This window comes from Paralichthys olivaceus, chromosome 13 (genome assembly GCF_024713975.1).
Source record: "Paralichthys olivaceus isolate ysfri-2021 chromosome 13, ASM2471397v2, whole genome shotgun sequence".
Taxonomy (NCBI): domain Eukaryota; kingdom Metazoa; phylum Chordata; class Actinopteri; order Pleuronectiformes; family Paralichthyidae; genus Paralichthys; species Paralichthys olivaceus.
The window spans coordinates 10,801,038-10,824,447 of record NC_091105.1 but is presented as its reverse complement, the minus strand read 5'-3'; the positions used below and the strand labels follow the sequence as shown (position 1 = coordinate 10,824,447).

Here is a 23,410-nt window from a genome sequence, read left to right as displayed (position 1 = left end):
ATGATATTGCAAACCATGTCTCTTTACATCCTTCTTTTCTGAACCTTGATCTTTCACACACCTCCACAATGTTTGAGTGGAATGTAATCCATCTGCAAATTGGAGGCAGTACGAGCAAGAGCTTCTATAAATACTCGACAGCTTCCCCTGACGATCATAAAATACATCTACAGATCCACACACAACACCGCAGTGCAAATAGCAACCCGTCTCTGTCGCTGTCGGCAGAGCAATGCTCTTCCTCTGCCCATTTCATGCTCTAGTCCATGCATGAGTGTCGTATGATGAGGAGGAAAAGACAGAGCAACAACAAGGAGCACAAGAGACTTAAGAATAAACATCATGGTTTAAAAATACAGAACTAAATTATTATGCTATTAAAATAAAATTTGAATTAGAAAATTTGATCAAGAGAGATGCCTGTGTTTAGCCGGGCTCTCGTCCAGCAGTGCAGCAAAATCGGGAGGTTTTCCAACATGTGCAGCTACCTCAGCTTTTCCTAAACCTGTGGGCATTAGTTGTTTTCTTATAAAATGTAAACCCTGATCTCATACTGTTAAAGACACAAAAACATGCTATAATAGCTACTGCTGCCTTAAGACAGACCTGATTTCACACACTCGAGTAAACTGGCGTTCAACACAAAGATGCACACACCTCATGCACCAGATGAGAAGTCTCAGCGGTGAGGCTTACACTTAGTCAGGTGTGTAATGCAGAGCAAGTGAGCAGAGGTCGACCTGTCCAGACAGTGAGCTGTGCCCGTGAACATGACATGATACAGGCCAACACTACACTGACACAAGCCTCCACAGAGCAGAGACATGAATCTACTCTGAGGATCTGTGTTGATGTGAGAACTGCTAACTCTCAAACGTCTATTCTAAAATAGTCGTCTCTTCTTCAATCCCAAAACACCCATTCTCTGTAAGAATCAGGTATCTGAGCCAATACTAACCTGCTTAAGGGGATCAAATATTAGCCAGACATGACTGATCCACATTAAATATAGTTGCTGTGCTGCTCCATTCATCTGTGGAAGTAAAGCTTATTTGAAAACATTATCTGTAAAGGCACATGGTAAAATTCAACTTGTGCTGATGCATAAAAAGTGTAAAATCTTATAAACTGTGTATTAGAGCACAAACAATGGATGTGTGAACATCCACGCTCACAGTGAAACACAGTCTTATTCAGGGAGGCATTCTTATATCTTACTATAATGTGAGGAATTATGTGATTCTCCTGTCTCAAAAAACATGAATTCCATCTAAGTGTGTGTTTCTGGGCGCCCCAGGAAGTACAGTCAAGAATGTGGTTCATTTTGGACATGTGAATTTGACTCAAACTGATATTCAGTATGGGCTGATATCCAAAGCCCAGGAAACTGAATCAGTATCGAGAAGGGAAAAATGTTATCTGAACATCTTGGCAGTAACCCTGAGTTTAGTATCGAGAGAAAAGAGAGTTTTCTCCTTCTTACAGTCTTTGTCATCCTCCCTCCCTCTCTTTGTTCCAGCTGTGACCAGCTGAGAATGAACACAGAGAATGCAGCTCGGCAGCCAAAAGGCTGGGTCCTCATCATTCCACCCTACTTTTGCCTGCATCTGTGACCCTAATGAACACTCCCTGTTATTACTCACCAAGTCTCACTCTCGTCTCCCACACAGGCCTCTTTCCATTCAGTCTGAGTCGAGGCAATTCCTGTCATAAATAAGACCAGTGACTGAGCCAGACTAACAAATGAAGAGGTGAAGTTGAGCTCATGGATAGACAACTGGAGAAATTTCTGCTAGCAAGCACAAGTCCTCTTTCGGCAAGTACAATCACTTAACACAGATTTTGTGGTTCATGCAATTCTGCACCAACTCTGAGGCTTCAAAGCAGGACCAGAGCCAAACAAGGTTGAGGAGTTGTCAAACAACCTTTGTTCTGGACAATTTGGAGAGTGGTGTGGGCTGAACTAAAACTAACAGACAGTCAAATCAGTCCTTTACAATTCCCCAAGCTCGGAGTGAATAAACTGTGACCAACCAGCCATGGCCAAGCATTAAACCAAACTGTTCCACTCTCTCTCTTTCAAGACTGCCAAGGAAAGACACTCGAGAGAGACAAAATTAGGAAAGACAGGAAAAAAGGCCTCTTTTCTTACCACATGATATGAGCATGTGTGTGTGTGTGTGTGTGTGTGTGTGTGAGAGCGCGAGTGTGAGTTTTTGGTTACTAGCCAGGGTTTCTGTTTGTGTTGTGTGACTCTGTTTGTAGCGTATGTCGTACCAGAGGGACTCCAAAGATGACATTTTTGGCCTGAGCAACAACAAACAGTGTTGTGCCAATCCTGTGCACTTCTGCACCTCCCCTCCACCCCATCCCAACCTTCCCTTCAATCTCCTGCTCTGTCAAACACCAGTGGGAAAGGAAGGCCCGGAGGGGCCTGGAGCACCTCGTGCACGCAACAAACACTAAAATACATGCCAAATAGAGACTAGAGGAAAGGCAACAGAAGATGACAACAACAGTGTCACAGGCAACGGCAGGCATAGTTCACTATTTCTGACAGCTTTCCAGGGGGAGGCCCAGGGAGGAAAAAAACAGGAATGCCAGGAATAGCAAGGAGAGAATAGGTAAGAAGCAGCTGGTCTAAAATCTCTGGACACATCACTGATGTCACACTTATCAGGGATGAAACAGCTTCCACAACAGCCTGTTTTGCTTTCCACAATAAGGCCTTGCTCTGGGAGCCTGTCATTTTCCAGATATATTGTAATATATTGTACTCACAGAGGGAGGCAGGGTAGGAAGAGGAAGACAGAGGGACCAAAGAACAGGCAGAGAAGGACAGATAAAAGGAGAGTCACAGAGAGAAAGAGAGAGATCGGCTTCCTGTTTATGGAGACTGTAGAGGACAGGAAACAGAAGAGCAGACCGCTCGACCAACGTTAACGGAATGATAGTGATGACAATAGACACACCACATGGAGACACACATGCTCACTACCTTCCCTGCGTCCTGAATGACACCGAACAGATTTAGCTCAAAACTTTCCCATCTATCTCCATGTGTCCTGGTGTCATTTGGAGAGTTACAGTTTGGTTCTTGATTCTGTATCTCCCTGCTGTCCCAGCTCCGGCCAGCAGCCGTGTTAACAGGATAAAGCTGAAGTGCGTGCATGCCCCCAGCTGTGTGCTCAAACGCTTTTGGCAACATTCCCAATCCAGGACAGACTTCCTAGCAATTCTACTCAGCATGTAATCTCCTTGGTAAAGCGGCAAAATGTGGATTCAACACATTTACAACGGAGGCCGTTTTAAGATGCATGCACAGCAATAACATTAACAATTGTGAGGTTAATTTTCCATGCAGCACTTAACAAAACGCAGGTTATTTAAAAGCTTTAAAATATACACAAAACAAAGGATAGTAAATTATACATGCAAGACGTAGGAGACTATAGAAAGCATCTTCAGAGCTCATTCAAAAAAATGTTATACACAGAAAACAATTAGATAATTCAAGTCCACAGCTCAAAAGGGATGATAATAAGATAAGTAGCAATAAGTTCTCCCCACTGCAAATAAAAAAAAACAATTTATTGCATTACTACAGGGACAAACCACAGCTTTTTTCAGTAAATAAAACACACTGTGACATGGCAACTGCATTATCTTTTATAGATTAAAACAAACTGCTGAAGCGGAGAAAAAATTTTTTATGTGAATAAAAGAAGAGCTTCATTTAGAGCCAAAACTTTTCATTTTATAGACAAATGTTTATCTCTTCGAGTAATATTGGACTTGTGGTCGGATTGTGACTCTGTGTATTCATTAGCAGCTGGAAACTTTCCAACATGTGTACAGGGTTGATATAGCGTTTCTTTTTTGCTGCTATTAATCACTTACCTGGGCCTCAATCTGTTCAAAAAGGAATTTACACTGTTCTTCTGTAACCCCTGAAGCTAGAATTCACTAACTATGCAGTGGCTTTTCTGAGAAATTGTTATGCAGTTCGATTCTGTCATCTCCAAAAGCTGCAAGGCTGTGGCAAAAATTTACATTTGTTAAATGGAGCTCATTGGGAGCAATCCAGATCCTGAAAATATGCTCTGACTGATACTTCGATGGAATTAGTCCCACAGGCAGTGGCTGGCTGCCAGGATGTTGGACTGTTGAGGATGAGGACCACTGGTTAAACCTGGGTTTGTGATAATCCTCCAGGATTAGATCATTTTATTTGAAAAAGGTGGTGACTAGGAAGAGACGCCAGAGTTCTTTCAATTTGATCTTTTTTGTGTAAATGTTTTTGAGATGGTGCATAACCACTGCCTCGAGTGTTTTACTGAGTAAAATTGTTTATTAGAGAAATATATAGATAATTCCAGAAATCTCTGTCAGCCTGTATGTGGGTCACATATCTTGATAACGGTTCATCTTCTTCAGCTTCACACTTGACATACTATTGAGGGTGCAAGGAAGTAGAGTGTCAAAGTTGGTGATATTTGGATATGGGATATATTCAATATATATAATATATTATTATATTTAAATAAACAGATGACCAGAGCTCTGTGGCAGCAGCGTCTGGGACAATGTAAGTGATGATGTCGATCACAATATCAACGCATCACACACAGTATGTTTACGGCAATGACAACTGATTCTCCAGTTCTGGATTCTTTGATTCACCAAACTTTGAATGAACAGGTGAAAAGCTTTCTTTTCAGCAGCGGTGGCATGGCTTCACGTTCAGGGCTCTGTGGAGTGAGTACCGCAGGTGACTTTTACAGTATTACATAGGAAGCTGCAACCAGTATCAGTACAGGCCAAATAAATAGCCCACTCCAAACAGACTACAAATTTAAGTTAACAACAAGTTTATATGTCTGGTAATGTTTGGTAATCCCTACATTACTAAGGCATATAAAATATTGATATTGTAGGGGAAGCTTTGAACTGCAGGTTTTCAAGATGCCATTCCATATACATGAGTTTGTCATTTCGCCTATTTTCAAGTAATTGCAAGAATTTCATCATTGTATCATTGTTGCAGTCTGATATACGCAACTGCTATGTAATGCAATGGAAAAATTAAGAGAGCCATTGTCGTAACACACCAGGATAACGGTAGGAAAATGCCCAAGCTTTGCCCTGTCTACGGCTGTACAAACCGGTCAAACCGGGAAAAACAGAATAGCTACTTTCGAGTTCCGAAAGTAGTTACCCACAAAGGGGAGAAATTTAAAAAACTGACAGAAAAAACGGCGGCAGAACTGGTTGAAACATAGCTAACGTTAACGTTAACTTTTCCTCAGTGTGTGTGGATCATATCTGATATGTTTTTTTAGATAATACCTGCTACGTGCAGGCTCACACAACGCTTTAGAGTACTCGCTTTCCATCATTTCCAATCACCGTTCTCCACTTCCTGCCCCCCATCTGAACTTTGCGCGTCACGGGAATCACGAGACTGCAAACCACCTATAGTCTCCAGAGCTAAAACAGTCTGATCATGAGAAGGAAACATCTTGAGAACCCATAATCATATACCTGGCAAGCTAAGTGTGCTGAGTCACTGCAGAGTATAGTATCCACTGCTTCAGCCTCCAAACAAAGTAAATCTGTTGTCCTTTCACAGGAGAGAGACACTTTTCATTTCACTGCTCACACAGTGCCATTAAAATGACTTCAAAACAAATCAGGACATCTGCTATCCCCTGCTGTCTGTCACCGACAGTCAGCAGCATCATGTAACCTGTGTGTTAGCACCCTCGCTCCTCATTAAATCTGCTATTTAACACTACTGGTGCAGAACAAGTGGTTCGGTGTATGGGATCATATATCAAAAAAATGGACATTCAATAGCCTACTGGCTGCCGCAAAATGCCCAATCAATCACCAGGCAAATCTAAATATACACACACGACTCAACTTGCACACACACAACATTGTAAAATGTAATGATGTAATGACAAGCACACACACATACACACACTCTCTCACACACACAATCTCTCACACAGATACACACACAAGCACACACACACACACACACACAGAAACAATTCCTAACAAAGCTAACACTGTAAATATGTAATTTAAGCAGCTCCGTCAATAGCCTTTAGAAACACAAACACATAAAACCAGATGTTCAGCAATAACTTCATCTTAATGACTGCAGGTGAAATCCACTATGAGCCACACGCATGACTAATCTGGCCATCCTCTTTCCAGTCTAGCTTTATTGAGAAGTCACACACATTTCCATCTCTATTTCTATCACTGTGGCTCTAAATATCACATTGTAATAGAACTAGGTCCACACAGTTTTAGATGCCCTTGTTTGATATGTTGAACGCATCTATCTAAGCACGCAGACAAAAAGGGAAGAATGACTAAATAACCAAAGCACAGGCTGGCTGGCCAGTGTTTCCCTGTGCATTGTTGTGAAGTCTTTTTTAAGTCCACCTACAGTAAGTATAGAGGGCAGTATCCTGCTGTTGTCTCTCCCTGCAGAGCTGCAGCCACACTGACCCACATTCCAAATTATGGTAGATTACACTGCAGCACATACAACACACGCACGTACGTGCACACACTCATTCCATAAACCCAGTGCACCTGACATTTGTGGCTCATAGAAATACAATTTCTGATGGCTTAGCAGGCACACAACACACACAATGACCCCAATGGGGTCTGTTGTTTTGCAGTCCATCAACTAGTAGTAATCCTTGATATGTTTATCAGTGTGACTGCGGACTAACAACTGCACTCAAGGAGTCACACAAACACAGAACCACAAACACGCTCAGACACTCTGAGATGCTACCTGATTGCAGATAAGAGCCAGAGGTGGTCCCCTCATGGGGGTGCTGCACCTTCAGCACTCGGGGTGAGCCCGGGGCAGATGGGTTGCTCTGTTACACATCACACATCTGCCAGAGCAAGGGAATGTCTGTTCTGGCCTTATCTAGGTCTCGTCTTTAGTGATTGATTATAAAAATACTGTGAACAAAAACCTATTCAGGGTACAGTGTTGTGCAAACTTCAATCTCTATTTTTTAGATTTAGCGGCTCTTTGACTTAGTGGCTGAGTGTTGAGCAATGCTTTCTCAAATCAAGAAGGTTCTGGGGTTGAACCTGACTACTTCCCAACTATAGACCTGATGGATGATTACAAACATGCTACAGCAAGCAGCAATCCTGCCACTTCCCTGGACCAAGGAGGTGACTATCCTGAAAACATATATTACTAGAGCATTCACAGGAAGCAGATTGTCTTCCCTGCAGTTGTTTAGTTGTGACTTTGTACAGTTGTGAATATAAGTACCAATCATAAAGCAAATGCAGAGTTTTCAAACTAAAATAGGACCAGTAGTGCTTCCAAACATAAATAGTGTGGACGGCAGGTGTAAACATAGCAGTTGTGATGCCTATTGAAGCTAAGATATAGTGTTGAAGTATCCTGCCTTTAACTGAAAGGTACTGCATAAACTAATTTTCTTGTTTAGACCACAAGCAGCTGGGGAAATGGTATTAAAAATCCCCATGACATTGAATTTTCACAAAACAAACAGGTGTAGCAGCTGGATGGAGAAGCCAACGAACGCTCACAAACAAACTGAAACACATTAAAAACACCACAAAAAAACTACAGGCCAGAGTGAAGAGAAACATCTGCGTTTAAGTGTGTGTCACACAATTGTTTCTCCATGAGTCAGCAGAAATTGGACATATTCCACTTCCTCCTATGGCGGGTGAGGGGGGGTGGGGTGGGCAAGGAGCGCGTTTGTCGCCATGGAAACTATGTCTTTTCCTGTTGGGTCATATCTCAGACAGAGACAGATGCTGTGAGCAACATAGGGATGCATGAGCAGCGCAGGTTATTGTTGGAGCGAAGCTACACGGTGATACCAGGCGAGCTGTATCCAGGTGTTCAAGGTTTATAAAGTCAAACATGTATTACAATAGCCAAAATAGTACCCTCCAAATATATTATTTAAAATAAAACCCTTCAGAGAAAGTAACGTTACCTTAAATTAGAAACCAATGTTAATAGGAAAAATGCAAAAACACAACAATTAATTCTACAGATACAACTTAAGTTAATGATATAAGATACAATAATCTGATTTTAAAAGTGATTTACCCCTTTAGCGCCAGAAAATCAGCCGGTTTCTCTTGTTGAGCATGACATGCTTTTCTTTTGCAGTAGACTTCTATTAGTTTATTTTCCTCCCAGTTTGCCTGAATTGTTTCTTGGACAAAGAGCTGATAGCATTAACTTACATTTGAGAGATAACTTTTAAAATAAACTGCAAAGGTTTAGCCCACATTTTCTAACCATATCACCAGAAGGTTTAATTCATGGAGTGGAAAATTGCTTTTGGGAAAATATTGTCTGATAGTAATATAGTCTGTAGTGCATCATCTTTTAAGGTTTGTTGTGCATTTAGAGCAGTGTATTGCCCTCTTCCCCATCTCATAAAGCATGAGTGCCATTTTTTTTTAATTACCTCCCCTTCAAGGGTTAAAACCATTACAAACACTTTGTGGTTGAACAACAAGTCTGAAGAAATCATTCTAATTTTACTCTCTAGTAATGAGGGCCAAAGGTTTTCTCTACAACCACAAAAACTGAAGAGCAGGCCAGCAAAGAAGCCGACATGTCCTCTCTGTGTGTCTGTGATCTCTGCTCAATTTCAGTAGCCTATCAGCAGGAAACCTACACACAACAACCAGGGCAGTCAGAGTTCAGAGTGTGTGTGAGTGTGTGTGAGTGTGTGAGTGTGTGTGTGCGTGTATCACTGGTTATATGTAACTGGATTACGGTTACATATAACCAGCAAATGTTGGTTATATGTATGATATGCAGATGTGAGACTATAGCGGGATAAATTAAATGTAATATTGATCTAATGCTACTCTGAATAATTATCCTTAATGGATTAACAGCAAATATTGTTAACAGCAAATATTGTTCTGTCTGTGATAGATCTGACTATCGTCATGATCATTTATTGGCACAACCCTGACACAACTGCTGTTGAATACTGTGCTAAATCTGATTTCCTTATCATTGAGAGAGCATAAACACTCTGTGCATCCAGCTGAGACACACTGAGGGCGAGAGGCTCTGAATCATCTGTAGAGGCGCTGTGTGCAGTCTAAACATCCTGAGAAATGCGGCTCTTTTTCCTTCAGATTTACATTATATCTGTTTACGAGGAGTCAAAGTACAGTGAAAGTAAACAGAGACATGTTATGTAAATGAATGACAGACCACAAAAAAGAAAATCACACTCCTCACACATATCAATAGTAAATACTCACAATCTGTACACATATACTGAACACATGCACACAGCCAAAGTTTTTGTGTTTGTGTTGGCCTTTGGTTGCTTCCAGCCCTAGAGGGTGCAGGGAGCTGGCAAGACTCCCTGGTGGCACTGACTGACCCACTTCTGTGGAACTCTATCCCTAATGTGACCCGTTGGAAAGCCAGAAGAAACACACACAAACACACACACACACACACACACACACACACACACACACACACACACACACACACACACACACACACACACACACACACACACACACACACACACACACACACACACACACACACACACACACACACACACACACACACAACTGGAACTGCCTGACTACAAACCCTAAATGACGATAAGAGTCAGAGAAAAAAAACTGCTAAATGCTGCTGATGCTATCTCCCTCTCTCTCATCTCTCTCTGTTTTCTGTTTCTCTCACTTCGTCTGAAGATCAACCATTTAGGTCACAGCTATCTGATCTCTCGAAACTAGCTACAACATCCGGAGTGATTTTCTGTAAGGTCTACGATAAAACTAGGCTGCAACAAACCCAAGCTTTTTCAATTTCAATTAATTATAAATGAAGCCAATAAATAAAAGTAATATAGCGTCACTGGTCCAGTGTTTCTACTCGGGTGGAGGGTGTGTGTGTGCGTGTGTGCGTGTTGAAGGGGGGGGGGGGGTATAATGCAGCAGCATTTCTGGATTTATCCCAGTATGCAGTCGGGGAACTCTGGTGGTGCGCATGTGTTGTACAGCAGCAGTAGCAGTGAATGTCAATAGGTCATAAAAATCTATCTAACTTAATGTTAGCTAGTAAAATTGACCTTCATGTCTCCTCTCTCCTCTCTTTCTCTATTTTTGTCTATATCTCTCTCACTCTCTCTCACATCATGCAGAGGCAGAAACGATGTATGTTAGATGTGTTTTGTTTCAATTTCTTGTGAAATAAAGATTTAATTAAAAAGACAAACACTGGAGTGAACAAAGTCAAACTGATATTTCACCAGCATGAACAGATACAGCAGAGGTGTAATCTCTCTGTAGTATACAGTATAGTAGAGTAAAACTAATCCATTTCAGAGAGTTTAAAATTAAATTCAAGGTCACATGTCTTCATGTTTGGTTGATTGTGGTTTGAAAGCATATAGTCTTATGATCAATTAATGATTTTTTGATAAATAAGTTAATTGTTTGCTCCAAGAGTCCAAGGTGACATTGTCCAATTGCTTGTTTTGTCTGACCTACAACCTAAACTCACTTTGCCAAATTTGCTTGACAAAGTACTAAGATGATTAAGTGCTTCTCAAATTTGCTGTTGATTAATTTTCCGTCAGTGAATTAACTGATTAATTGAGCAATTTGTCTCTGCAGTTATGACATATTTATCAACTTCTCACTCACTTCACATGCTATTTAACACTCAGGCAGGTTGCTGATCATCAGCTGAGATAAACAGAAAAACAAAGCGTGGAACTACAGTGAGTTCAGCTCATATTTACGGTGCTTTGAAGCTAAAAATAAAAACAAACAACTCAGACAAGGATATTGCCTGTGGGTGCACAAACCTAATGTTTCACTGTCTATTTACCTAAGCAGCAACAACATAGCAAAACAGGGTGACTGAACTTTTTGGGGTCAGGAAAGCTGGTATGAGCTCCTCATGCATATTGTCCACTAATCGTGTGTACATGCATGCGCCTGTTTGTGTGCATGTGTGTGTTTGCATGTGTATCTGATCCGGCCATAGTCTGGAAGAAGGAACAATGGCATTCCTGTGCTCTGAGCTCCAGGTGGCTGTGGAAACCCAATCCCAAACCAAGCCTCGCTGGCACACAGAGTGCCGGGAACGCCGAATGCTGCTGCCTCCCTCCGGAGACATGGGCCAGAATAGAGCTATTGTTCCAGACCAGCTCAGAGAGCAATAAATGCACTGCAGCCACCCTCAATGACAAACACAGACAAGCACAAATACTAATACACACAGAGTGGATATCTTCCATTTTCATGTAAAGCTAAATTAAGGGGAGACATTTATGACCATGATTATAAATAGAACAGTAAAAGATCTCAGATGCATTTGTGCAAGTATTTATGACTTGGATTTTAGTAAAGATTGAACAAATTATATTTCAAAACATGCTATTATCGTTACTATAACCACCTGTATTATCATTGCATAGAGGAAGCATGCAGCTCATTACATACACATACACTCCATATTAGCTACAGCCATTGATGTATCTACACAACACACATTTCTATCTTCATACATGTTGATGGATGTGATTGATGTCATTCACTTCATAGGACATTCATCTGATTTTATCATAATCCAAATACTAATCTCTCATATAACGATACTCATGAGAGGCCAAAATGTTCCCAATTTGCAAAAAAGTCTCAAATAAGCCCTGAAATAAAAAAATGGGACACATACACAAAAGCAGGCATATCTGCTGAGGCCTGAACACAGTTAACACACACAGGGCAGGAAACGCATCATGCAGACTCCACGGCCTTGAAATGAGGAACATGATTCATTTCCTTTTAGTTCGAGACAGTCAAACCTTAGCACAGCACTGAGTTCAGATACACAGCTCTCAGACGAGGTCCGAAACATGTCACTTGCAACAACCCAGGTCAGAAAACCGTTTATGTTCACCAAGAACCGATGCCACAGGTAGCACTAAGGTTCAGCAGATTCCCTCCAGCGACACAAAATATTCTCCCTCCGCACGCACACAATCAACAGCACACACACCAGGGATTAATAATACATGCTCCCCTTTTCTCTCCCTTTAAAGAACATGACAGATTAATTTAAGCGGCTCCCTGTCAATCCCACATCTTCATCTGCTCTGCTCCACAGCTGCTGCTTCTTGCAGGATTGATAGTGAATCCATTTTCTTATCTCGCCAGATAATTACAGCATTGTTAATGCTCACTCGCTCATGCATTCTCTCCTCTGTCACTCACTCAGTGAGTCTCTTCTCCTCACACACACAGAGAGACTTACACACCGTGATCCTGCACATGCTTCAACCAAGTGACTGAATTACAGGAAATGTGATTACCCTCAGTTTAACAGAGGAGGAGGAGGAACCTCTAAATCTACAGCCCAAAAAGCAAAAGGAACAGATCGATTGAGGTCCCTAGCTTTTCTCTTCCTATTTGTATGAAGGCCAGTCCAAGTCCTCTCATCGTTGATAACCCCTGCAAGTATCTAGTCCAGTTTCACATGATTCAACTTTCTGTGAAAACCAGGATCTGAATGACTGGGAGTCTTCACAGGATTCATGCTAAGCTAAATCATCTGACCTCTATTAGGACACAGGAGACACAACAAGCACCATCAGGGGTTAAATTCCCAGTGCACAGCTCATCTTTCCAGGCTGTGATGCAACACTGGAGCTCTGAAAGGTTCAGGGGACAGACACAGATGAGGAAGACTACATGCACGTCAACCATTGTGGTCCATTTAAAGCAGGAGCTGCTGTATGATACCGTGCATGGGTGCAGGCTGTGTGGTAACTGTCTCCACACACACACACACACCATGTGAACTGTCAGGAAAACTGGCTGCAGCCATATGCGGCAAGTGTGAGATCATATTATTCTGGCAGTGGCCCATTCTCCACAAATCGACATTTGCTGACAGTAAAAGTATTTATGAGCCTCGATATCGATGAGATGAGTTTATTTCTTCAAGCACGTTTCTGACCGTGTGTGGAGGAGCTGGTATTGATCCGTTAACGAGCAAGTAAAGTGACAATCCGTGTGTTTTAGCGGTGAGTCGCATCACATCTCGGTTGCTTGGCTGCTTCTGTCAACAAGAGCCGCTCCGCTGTAGCAGCGCAGCCCGCTGCCGCTAGATAACCTCTCTGCCCCGCCGGCCAGAAACAAGCCTGCGGCGGGTGGTGGAAAAATAACACAACGACAACACAATGACTTCCACACGCTTTGTTAGCTTACCCGGGGTAACGGGGCTCCTCGGTCCGCTTCCGACGAGAAGAGACGACGGGCAGAAAGCAGCGGCGGTTGCAAAGTATCGCAGCTAAGTTAGCGGGGCTAGCTAGCTTAGCCTGCTAACGATGATGGTGGAGGGAGGAGGGAGCTGTGTGGTCCTCTCTCCACGCGTCGACGAGTCAAACCTCGGGGGGGAAAAAATAGCCGAGGTGTTTCTCACGGTGAACGCGACCACGGTGTCAAAAAGTCGGCGGCGGAGGAGACATCCATCGGGGAGGGAAGCGAGACTGTGAATGTGGGTTCAGGCGGCGGCAGCGGCGCTATGCGGTGCGAGCTCCCCCTCTCTACGGACGGACGTGCTGCCTCTGCCTGGGTCTGTCTCACCCACTGAGGGAGAGGAGAGGAGCTCGGCTGCTGATGTGCGAGGCGAACACGGGCAGCATCACCGCTCATCCCTCCCTCCACCAACCCGGAAGAAATACGACAACAGATCCCATCCTGTTTTACTAAAGAAGTGCTACAACTGCATTCGAATGTGTGCAGCGTGCAGGAATTAGTCTGGACCCGAGGTTAAGACAAAATGGGTTAGGGTTAGGTTACAATATACTGAATAATAAATACATTCATTTGACATAAAAGCTCTATAAAATAGAATAATGCAGCCTTGTAGAGATTAACTGCATAGGTAACAGTTATTATTATTAATATGGGCTCATAATTTAACTCAAATCAGAGTAAGGACTGAGTTATAATAAAGAAGAATTCATCAAAGTCAAAGGGCAAACAGTCAGACAGTCTTTGCATTAGAACTATAATTATACATCACACATTATAATTCACCAGAGGGTAAATCTTTTACTGCAGCCGTAAATTAACCCTCAGGGAAGCTGCTGCCTCACATTCACAAGACAGGAATTTTAATTAGCATACTCTGTACCACAGCTGATTGTTTTATATGAGAGAAGACTTAAAGGAATATGTAGAATAAACTGTTCAAAACTAAAGTGGTATAGTCTATGTTGTTAAACCACATTGGCAACAGAGCAATGTTTTAATTGTAGACCAAGTCAAAATGTATTCGTATAGCCCACATTCACAATTTGTCCCATAGGGCTTGACAAAGTGCAACATCATCTGCCCTGAACCCTCAGCAAGAGTGAGGAAAAACTACTGAAAACACTTTCAGCAGGAAAAAACACATATAAACTACAGAGACATCTATTGAGGGATCAATAGATGCCACGTGCAACAGAGCACATCAATAAAATCACAATATTTACAACATTCATGAGAAAAGAAAGTGTCCAACATAAATGGGGAAGTGTATCAAGTATTTATACAAAATAAACTGTCTGACAGAGATGAGTGGAGCATTAAGACAAATACTTATATACTCATCCATTTACATCCAGGACAAGATCCTTACCATCAGCATTATGACATTTTAGTGAATAACTCTGTGGGATACAGCTTGTGACCAAAAGGCATCCTTTATCCTGGTTTAACCAAACAGCAACATGTTGAACCTCAGGGAATTGCAGAGAACCAGAATATCAGCTCACAAAATACAAGTCAAATAAAAAAGACAATACTGAGGCCAATCGTCATTAGAACTTGCCCTCTGGTGCTGCTGTCGCCTTTATCAAGTGGTATCACACTTAAATGTTTGCATGCATCTGTTTTTGAACAAGCCACACAAATGAAGGCTTCTTTTTTCAAGTTTGAGGGCACTCAGACTTAAGGTTATGAAAGGATATGATAACTGGCTCCTGTATTCAACATCCCTGTTATCAGACTGTATTCACCAAAGCTGCTTTGTATTCCCATGCTTATCAGGTCAATTGATGCAATTACAAATGATGAGACAGTTACATGCAAAACATTGTTTAAAACAAAACATTTCCATGTTATCAGTCCAACAGGAAGCACATGTGATCATCCAGATGTTGCAGTTAAATTTACAGTGAAATATACCTGTGTGGTGGCACGCCGTATAAACTGGTCAGCTCAGTATGACAGAGGGCCATAACTTGTGCCTTTTTTATTGGCCACCGCTTCAAAAACATACCATCCATCCTGGATGACCTCAGATCCACTTAAGGCGCTGTCACATAACGCTAAAAACAGAAAGGAAAAAGACAAAAAAGTAGAGAAAAGAGAGTGGCAAAGAAAATTGTCTCCTCTTTTCCACCACAAGCAACAGGAGAACTGTTTACGGCAAATGGGAGAGTCTCGGTTACAAGAGGCTATAAACAAGATGTCAACAGTATTGCTCACTATTACCTGTTCCATCAGGGGAGTGTTTAAATGTCTTCACTGCAGGCATAACCTTTTTTTCATCAGGATTTATTACCAGAATAAGAGAAGCACTTGGGAGTGCTCAGGCTATTGCCATTGCCAGGCAGAGCGTGGCCGCCCGATTCAGTGAGTTCATTTTTTTCACTTGATACTAATTTATTGACTGCTTATTCACAGGGGTGGTAAATTCTGTTTCTGATTGGCAGTGCAGTCCCAGGTGCAACTCTGAGAAAGATTCACTGAGGCCAAAATGTGATGTGCAAGATACTGTGCCTGTCCACTCTCTCAGAGTAGCACATGCAAATTGGTCGGTGTCAGCGTCACTGCCAAACTCCTGTTGCACATAATGAATTCAGCAAGGAGCTGTGTATCATTTTTATGACTCAACGTTCTACCTGCACAGACAAAAACCACCCTGCGCCGACTTGATGAGATGTGAATAGCAATACAGCTACACTTCTAGGTCAGGTCAGGCGGAATGTATTCAGGAAGCAAGAAACAGCACAGTGAATGATTAAATATGTGATACACACAGCCTATTTGCATTCCGCCCCGACAAGCTTGCCTTCTTGTATTAGTCATTATACATCTGCAAAAGGCTTTCATAACCTTGGCTTTCTTTTAATTTTTCCTTTTTTTTTCTTACAGTCTCTAATCATATCGTTGGGAGAGAATATCCACTGTAGCTGCACCAAATCCACTTTAAAGCTGTGAAGGATTGGATTTGATAAAGCAGTTTGTTCCCTGTTATTCTTTTTGAATAAACAGTCCATATCCTTTGTGCAGCATGCTCGTAGAATAGAGAAGCAGGCCTGGGACTTTCAGTTGTAGTTTAGGGAGGCCAAAACACTACTGATACAACCTTGAGCAAGGCATCGCAGTACAAATTTGTTTAACAGTGGCGTGAGGCTAAAGTGAATAACACCAGGTTTGCTCAGTTATCTGTACATAGATTTTTGTTTCTGATTTGACGTATAAAGTTTGCACATGCATTCAATGTTTCGAATTCTTTGACTACTGCAACTGAAATGTCTCTTACCACACACACACTCATACATATCCAAGGAATCTTTCTACCAATACAAAAAGTCCTCACACTAGGCTGGATCTGCCTGCACATGCATGCTCTCGCACACGTGAGATATCCATTCCCATCACAAACATTAACACATATCCAACACCAGTCAATCACTCGCTGACGCAAATCAATAAAGTGGTGCTGCGGGCTGTGCCAAGTTTACATGTTTGTTTTAAACCCTACTCCAGAGTCATCAGAGCAGAAAACTCCACCAACTGACTTACATAATGTGCTTTTAAATGACACCCCTAAGAGCATATGTGCATGTGTGTGTGTCAGGTTGAAAATCAACATCATGGTGGAAAGGCTTTTTTCGATGGACAGTTGTAAAAGCAGAACAGACAGCTGAGAGCAGCTTCCCTTGTTTGACAGAAGAGCTGTGTGTAGCAGCCAGATGTGTTTAGACTATAAACTGGAGTACAGGTGGTGGAAAATCTCTTACTTTGATGTCACTGGTTCCAGCCGGCTGTCGGCCCCGTACAGTAGAGGATGTGTTCATAAGGAATGGGGTGTGTGGGTCCGGTGCCTCACAGTTATCCGCTCATAGTTTAACTTCACCCATAAAACATTCATATCTGTTTGCAATTGAGCTCGCACACAGTCTCTAGATATACTTTATTCATGTAGCTGGCAGCGGCAGTATGCCAGTGCTGAAATATGAATGAGACATTTGGAGAGACCTTCCTCTGAATCAGCATTTCCCCCAGCAAGTGTGGTCCTCTAGTCACTATCAGACACGACAAGGACAGTAAAGATTCCGTAAAGCAACTGCGTGTGTGTGGCTCTCAAACACTAAACACCAGCATCCTCAGTTCATCAAGGTCTCCACAGCAGCAGCAGCAGCAGCTCAGAGGGCACCGTGTTGAATTTGAATGTGGTACATCTTTGTTGTGTGGAGATGTGTGGATGCTGAGAGGGCCCTCCCTAGTAGGCCGGTGCAGATTGATGGATATGCTAGAGGCGCTCTCTCCTTAAGGTGTTTGTGCGAAACACTGTGACTGAGAGACAAGAGAATTACCATGTACCTCCCAAGGCCTGGGATTCTATTCTAATCAAAGAGCAGATAACCGGAGGCCACTTCAGCCTGCAGTTACGCTGACAGGAGAGCTTGTTCAACTTCACCTGAACTACTTTATAGATCCCTGTCAGGGAAGCTTTTTCACTTCCAATCTTTCACACATCAGGTCCAAGTAAGTTCAGTTGCTGTTATAACTGTATTCAAACAGTAAATATTTGGCAACGCAGTGTTCTGCTGCAGTATGTCCCAACTGTGGGGCTGCAGGGATTAAGACATTTCTCTTAATTGGATAAAATACTGGATACTTTTCCCTCTTTTGATCACGACAACATTCAGATTAAGATGAAATAATCTTAAATGTGTGCAAATTAAATCAAGACTGGACCTATTATCTTCAGAGTAACAGGTTTCAAGTTTTTGGATGGTACATCAATTTCACTGAGACAAACAGGAGGTGGGATCTAACTCAGAAACATTTTCTCCAAACTGTCCTGTTTGTTTAGAAAAGTCAATTATGGTGCATGTTGGTTTAACTTTACCCCTCAAAGATTTTATGTTATTTTCATAGATTTTTTTCTGGTGCTTCAGCAACAAAAACACAAATCTGATCATGCCCCCACAATGTCCCTCTATCTGTTATTTGTGGATATATATATAATATAGAATCAAATCAGTCTTGTGACAGGAATGTTTGAAGGGAGCAAAACTTCATCATAAAACAGAATTTCGGATTCATTGAGAAGAAACATATTATTATAATTTTATGCATATAGTTGTGGTCAATTCCAAGCTATTTCTTGATGATAGTTGGAAATATATTTGTATCCCATGGACGAGATCAGAACAAAGAGCCATTACATACATTTTTATTTGTAATTACTTACAAAAATAGAAATAATCCCAGGCCTATGCTTTGTAACTTCGATATTTTACTGTATATTTAGGACGAAACCTATACAGAAGAACATAAATTAGAGGAATGAGAGTCAACAATTTTTTTTAAGATGATAATTAATATAAGAGATCAATAAAAGGCTACAGATACAAGATACAATCAGTAAGCTACAATCAACTGCTGAGTAAGAACAAAAAGTCCATCCTGTGCAACTTTAGAGGACGGTGAAGAAGATTTATCATCTAAGTCCCACGAGGAACTGAAAAAGTCTTTACTGACTGTTCATCAATTATATGATCCTCCTTTTTTCAGTTTGCACAGATCACTGGGTGCAGAACCTCCCCTGAAACACAGGGTGGCAGTAACACTTCACTGACAGTGATGTCTGTGCATGCAGGTTTAATTGTTTACTTATATGAGAAGGGAGCAGAGGATTCTGTCTTAGGCAACATTTGGGGACAAATTTTACTCTGAAGACAGGTCCATCCAAAACTTTTTTTGATTGTGAGAAACAGCCCAATTATTGGGCCTTGCTGTAGAGATGTCAGTGACTCAGGTTAGATTTACTTTAAGTTTCCAGATGATTAAGTCTATAAAATATGTAGTGTCGCCAAAAGTGTGTTGTGTGCAACATATAATAGTGTAATAGAAAAACATTGCTGACATGTTTATTGGAGCCTGTGCATAGAATGGTTGAAGGACAATATTGTTACCTTAATTGGTCTTTCCACGCATTTTGAACTAATAAAAACAGATAAACCCCAATAATAAAAACACATATACACACACACACACACACACACACACACAGTTATATAGCTTTGTTTGTGCATGTACTTATTATTGTGGTTTATTCATTATTTTAGATTATCATAGTTTATGAGTGCACTAGAAGTATTTTAGTTTTGTTGGCTCATTTTTGTAAATCAATATAATCAAAATATAATATAATGAAGATTATTTAGAATTTAAAACATTATTATTATTTTTACGCTCTCTTATCCGGAAGTGAAATGGTTCCATATCCGGGTGAAGTTTTGTTTACAGTCCGGATGGTGGACGCTGAAGTCTGAGGGGTTTTAATGAGAAAACTGGGTTCACATCGAGGAGATCCACAGTTTTTGATGTGTTATCAGTACAAATGACTTCTCAGATCCCCATAACCGTCAGAGCCCAGCCGGCAGCCGCCAGCAGTGCCGCTCTCCGGGGGAAGAAACGTCCCGGCAGCCTGGCGGTCTCAGCCGCTCCGCAGGCCCCCGGGAGCGGCAGCAAGAAGAAGAAAGCCCCGCCGATGGTGACCCCGACCGTACAGACACAGGTATAACACACAACCATTAATTTAACAACAAAGACAAAACCCTAAATATGTTATTATCTAAAACACATCGTATTCATCGTGAAGGCAGATCAGAGAAAGCACATGAAGACAGAGTCAATAGTTCTCACAATTAAAATGTTGGTCAGTTTTATTTCACTTAATTCTAATCTGTTTAATTTATCAAGTATTATTTCAATTGAAAATATTGGCAGAAATCTGTACGGAGAGAGTATTACTGTAGTAAAATATGATCTGAGTCTATAACTATTGTAGTATGCTGTACTGCAATGTAACTTTTGAGTATTACATCAAACTCAGAATAACAATATTGACAAATTATAAACTTTCAACTTGTTTCAACATTTTGTATTGTTTATATAGACCAGTAAGATTTTTGATAGATAGATAGATCAACTTTATTGTTTGTCCACATTTCTTGTAAATGTGTTGTGGGAGTCATGCAAAGCTTATGGACATTTTTCATAATTATTTGATAATTTGTAGACAAGTCCCAAGGAGGGTTTATGCTAGTTTGGACTATCCAGACCACCCACCCCAGAGGAAGTCTATTTAATGGCTTCAGAGGCTTCATATCTGCTTTATCACTATCGAGAAGCAAGTAGTACTTTGGGTACATTCTTTTCACTTACTTGTTTATTTGCACATATGACTATTGGTACATTAGTGCTTGCTTTTTAAATTTTCCATTCCTAGTACTTTGCCTGTTTGTACTTGTACTCTTTTGTAGTTTCATGAATTTCCATTCCCTGTATTAGTTCAATGCTCTTAGTGTTTTTAACTAGTTACTCTCACAGTTGATTTTGTGTATTGGTTGGATGTGAGTCCCGGCTGCAAATCAATTCTCCCCAAGTGGAACAATAAAGAAAACCTTGAGCCTTGAAAACCACTACACTGTAAAAGTAACATCATAAAAAGTTATACATGGCAAATACTCAGAGTCAAGAAGTCCAAGTGATCAGTAGAGCACATATTATAGTAGACAAAACTATAGTGTGTAGTGAGTCATGTAAATTATGATTAGAGCGTTGCACATGTCTATAAAACAATATTGAAATGCTAATAAATAACCATCTTCTCTTATCCCCAAATATGACTGTAAAGCACCGTTGATGCAATAAGATATAGATTAAATTGAAGCTTTAGGTTTCAGGTTACACTGTGTGCAGCTCAGCTTTGGCTTTGTTTACCTTCAAAACACATAAAGAGAATTGAAATGTGGTTTGTTGCTGCTGTCTCATGTTTCATCAGATAACCGTAGTAGAGACGGTAGCAGAGGTGAAGGCAGCGGCATCAGTAGACAGCGGTCCAACACCTACCACAGAGCCCACTGCAAAGCCTCCTCCATTCAAAGACCCCACATTCATGGTGAGTGTCTTTGTCTACCTTGGTTTAGGTTTACCTGCTTCTATTGCTTGTTAGTCAGTTTATTTTCTCTTGTCTTCTGTCTCTATCTTGGCAGCACTCTGGGATTGGTGGAGCAGCAGCAGGCAAAAAGAATCGGACCTGGAAGAATCTCAAACAGATTCTGGCTTTAGAGCGGACTTTACCCTGGAAGTTTGATGATCCCAACTGTGAGTTATTATATCTAAGCTGCTACATGTTGTTTATACACTATGGTAGAATTTTAAATTATGCTTTTAATATGCCAACCAAGGAATCCATTTAATTAGTTGTAATTAAAGTTTGATCTAAAGTTATGTTTTGGTCAGTTGCTGGTTCAGTGTATTAGATCTGAGTGACATCTAGTGGTAAACATGCATATTGCGACCAACCCCTTTCGTCACCACCCCTTCCAAACATATAGGAGAACCTATGCTGTTACATTACAGGTAACATGAAAACATGAAAGCCCCTCTTCAGTGCCAGTGTTTGATTTGTCCATTCTGAACTACTGTCATAACATGTTTGACAACTATGGAAGGACCTGCTCCTGATGTAGACATAATCAGCTCATTCCAAGGTAGTTAAAACACAATGAGTCTCAATAGACACTTATGAAAATGAGAATTATATATAATTTTTCTGCCAAATGACCCCCTAAATCCTACACACTTGACTTTTAAATATGAGACTGTGGTGATAAAGTGTCAGTTTTAGAAAAAATGCTCATTATTGTGTCAAAAAGTATTCCAATGATCCTTATGTATTTACAGACTACAACATAGATGCCCCTCCCTCCTTGAAGCCAGCCAAAAAATATTCTGACATCTCTGGACTGCCTGTGAGTATAGTGCTAAAACTGTGATTTAACAAGCAGAATTATTTGAGCCAAGTCGTGTATAAAGAACACAATGTCTTTCCTCAGGCAAACTACGTGGACCCACAGACAAAACTACGCTTCACATCCTCTGAGGAGTTCTCCTACATCCGCCTCCTCCCCACTGATGTCGTCACAGGCTACCTGGCCCTTCGAAAGGCAACGTGCATCGTGCCTTAATGGCAGAGTGAGCCCTGAACCAGAATCAAACCAGAGCAGAACTCTGGTTCACTGTCACAAGTTGAAAAACATCTGCACTGCTGTCGTGAAAAAAGCAGCTTGAGTCATAATTGTTACTGTGTGACAAGACACATACAACTAATTTGGATTTTTTTTTCAATTAAGAAAAAAACCAATTGAGTGTTGCTTATTGCTGGAATTAATAATGTCCCTCTATCAGAAAATGTCCAGTGAACTGGACAAAACCTTAAAGGGACAGAAAGTTAATTCTTATTTTTTAAGTTAGTTGAAAACACAGCAGTAGGTAATTCCTTTGCTTATTTATTCAAATGTATTTCTTGCTGCTCTGGATATTTTTAATGAAATGTTCCTACAAACCCTGCAGCGTGTTTGTCTCTTTTATTGTGGAGCAATGTGACTACTTGGCAGTGGAAAGTAATCTGATCGGTTAAGAGAAGAGTCATCGTTGTTTCTTCATTTCAGTTTGTTACTTGTTATTTTTGTGTTGCATATTAAAGATCACTTGAATTTTCAGTATGTTTCTTTTCCTTTAGTGTTTTTTTCCCAGATCAAAACTGACAAAAGTTCTGACTGTGATCACATGTTGAACACTGATATAAAACACTTTTTGATCATGACAGTATGAACTGAAATCATCTACGACGGCACTCAGCATTATCTTGGACCTTCTGTTAAATGCAGCATGTTCCCGTCTGTAAGCTATGCAAATGTATCCAGTCTCCTTTTATAAGATACACGAAGCAGGCCTAATTTTACATGTGTCGTATGTTAATGTAGAATTGGTTCCACATGGTTTTTAATTCCACTGCTGCATTTGATGTATGATTTGCTCTCCAACTGGTGGAGTAAGGATGTCTCATTAATCACTTGTGGCAGGCGTCCAGGATCCTTTCCATGGTATATTTAATGCTATTTTTCACAAACTTGATGAATGGGGCCCAGTGTCTTTCGTATGTGAATGATCCCTATTATGCAAATGATGAGAATAAAGGCACCTGCACGGTCACTGAGGGATCGAC

General features: G+C 41.0%; 2 protein-coding genes across 4 annotated transcripts in view; one reads left to right on the top strand and one right to left on the bottom strand.

The window, feature by feature from the left end:
* galnt1 (UDP-N-acetyl-alpha-D-galactosamine:polypeptide N-acetylgalactosaminyltransferase 1) overlaps nt 1-13,783 on the bottom strand; it is a 38,721-nt gene extending 24,938 nt beyond the window's left edge. Inside the window, exon 1 of one of the 3 annotated variants that reach the window (XM_020093198.2) lies at nt 13,312-13,783. The gene's annotated coding sequence lies outside the window, so the exon portion shown is untranslated. Of the gene's footprint in view, nt 1-12,355; nt 12,389-13,311 lie in introns of those variants that run through there. The other 2 variants (XM_069537529.1, XM_069537530.1) reach the window with 2 other exon arrangements.
* Nucleotides 13,784-19,594: 5,811 nt separating this feature from the next.
* Nucleotides 19,595-22,904, top strand: ino80c (INO80 complex subunit C). Its single transcript, XM_020092745.2, has 5 exons — nt 19,595-19,912; nt 21,182-21,298; nt 21,393-21,504; nt 22,087-22,154; nt 22,239-22,904. The coding sequence occupies exons 1-5, from the start codon at nt 19,736-19,738 to the stop codon at nt 22,368-22,370; spliced, it is 606 nt and encodes a 201-aa protein (XP_019948304.2). The 5' UTR covers nt 19,595-19,735; the 3' UTR covers nt 22,371-22,904.
* Nucleotides 22,905-23,410: the final 506 nt, after the last annotated feature.